The sequence below is a fragment of the Aplysia californica genome, unplaced genomic scaffold, assembly GCF_000002075.1.
Source record: "Aplysia californica isolate F4 #8 unplaced genomic scaffold, AplCal3.0 scaffold00028, whole genome shotgun sequence".
In the NCBI taxonomy this organism is placed as follows: domain Eukaryota; kingdom Metazoa; phylum Mollusca; class Gastropoda; order Aplysiida; family Aplysiidae; genus Aplysia; species Aplysia californica.
In genome coordinates, this window is record NW_004797298.1 from 280,669 (window position 1) to 281,993 (window position 1,325).

The window sequence follows — 1,325 nt, forward strand, 5'->3', positions numbered from 1 at the left end:
CGACGACGACGACGACGACGATGATGATGATGGTGATCATGATGATAATGATGATGATGATGATGATGATGATGATGATGATACTTCCAATGCACATAAACATATACACTCAGCTCAGACATACACACACGCTGTTAGAAGAAGGTCAGGAAGTTGATGTGTTGTTATAATATTGGCTTACCTGTCATTGCTTTCTCAATAACTTCTGTTCACAGTCCGTCAAACTTGGGAGGGCGCTGACATCTTGGGGCTGTGGAGAGTTTGGTCAACACGGACATGACGTTACGGGCAACTTGGATTTCCGAGCAGGCGACATCACTCACCATTCGTATTTAGGCCGCATCAAACTCGCGGCCTGTGGATCTAGCCACACTATTGTTGTCACAGGTATGTTGACTACCGTGTTGTGCTTAAATTTAATTCTGAAGCGCGTACTTTACTCAGTTACAGCCCAGTACGCACATAGTGAATACCCCAGTAGCTTAACACTCGCATAGTGAAGATGTTTTTAGGTCCAGATTTTTTTTTAAAGTGCATTTTATTTGTATCTTAACCGGCACATAGCGAGATTCGTCAATAACGGAAAGATTTCCTTGTCCCGGCGATTTCGTTAAAATATGTGTGCATGACCTTATATGTTTGATTAATGCATGAGTAAAATGTTACTGTAACTTAAGGCTTCTGTAGCAGTTTTGTGATCCTGCCTCTATCAATAGCTAACCTCCTTTTTATTTTTCTTTTTTTTTCTTTTCTTGAACACGCTTTGTTTAATATGCGCAAACAACCCAGATTGCTATGGCGAAGACACTAAGCGACCAAGACAAACATGCTATGAAACAAACATACGTGAATACTCAGAAACATGATTTAGAAATATGAACTAGCACAAAACTGTAACGCAAAAGTACTAATGTAAATAGCAGTTAAACTCTACAAAAAAATCACTAGGTCTAACATTTATTTTGAGACGTTAATTTGACTAGCATAAAAGGAAGTGTCAAAGAAGACCTCTACCTAGTCATGGGGGCTAACTGCCCCCCCAAAAATGTTGGATTATGACCTCTGACCCCCTGCTGGATTTTTTAAAGGAAGTTATAAGTGGGTCCAATGCTTCACAGAAAATACAATGGAAGATGACAGGAGTTTAGCTATTACTGTTGGACAAACTTTTAGAAGCTTCTCTGAATTTTAACGGCTGTTAAACTGTTGGAGCGCCTTGTAATAGACCAGAGCAACGAGCTGGTCAGCCATGCCAATGTAGCAATAAATCTTGAGAGCTGCAAAAAAATTAGAATACCTTGATCTGTACTTTCAAAACAGAAATT

At 39.6% G+C, this 1,325-nt stretch overlaps 1 protein-coding gene across 1 annotated transcript in view; it reads left to right on the forward strand.

The window, feature by feature from the left end:
* The window catches only part of LOC118479034, a gene marked incomplete in the record, with an annotated part of 14,974 nt that extends 14,477 nt beyond the window's left edge, over positions 1 to 497 (forward strand). Inside the window, 1 exon segment of the mRNA XM_035973606.1 lies at positions 216 to 497. Within this exon segment, the coding sequence (XP_035829499.1) occupies positions 216 to 497 (282 nt within the window).
* Between the last annotated feature and the right edge of the window lie 828 nt (positions 498 to 1,325).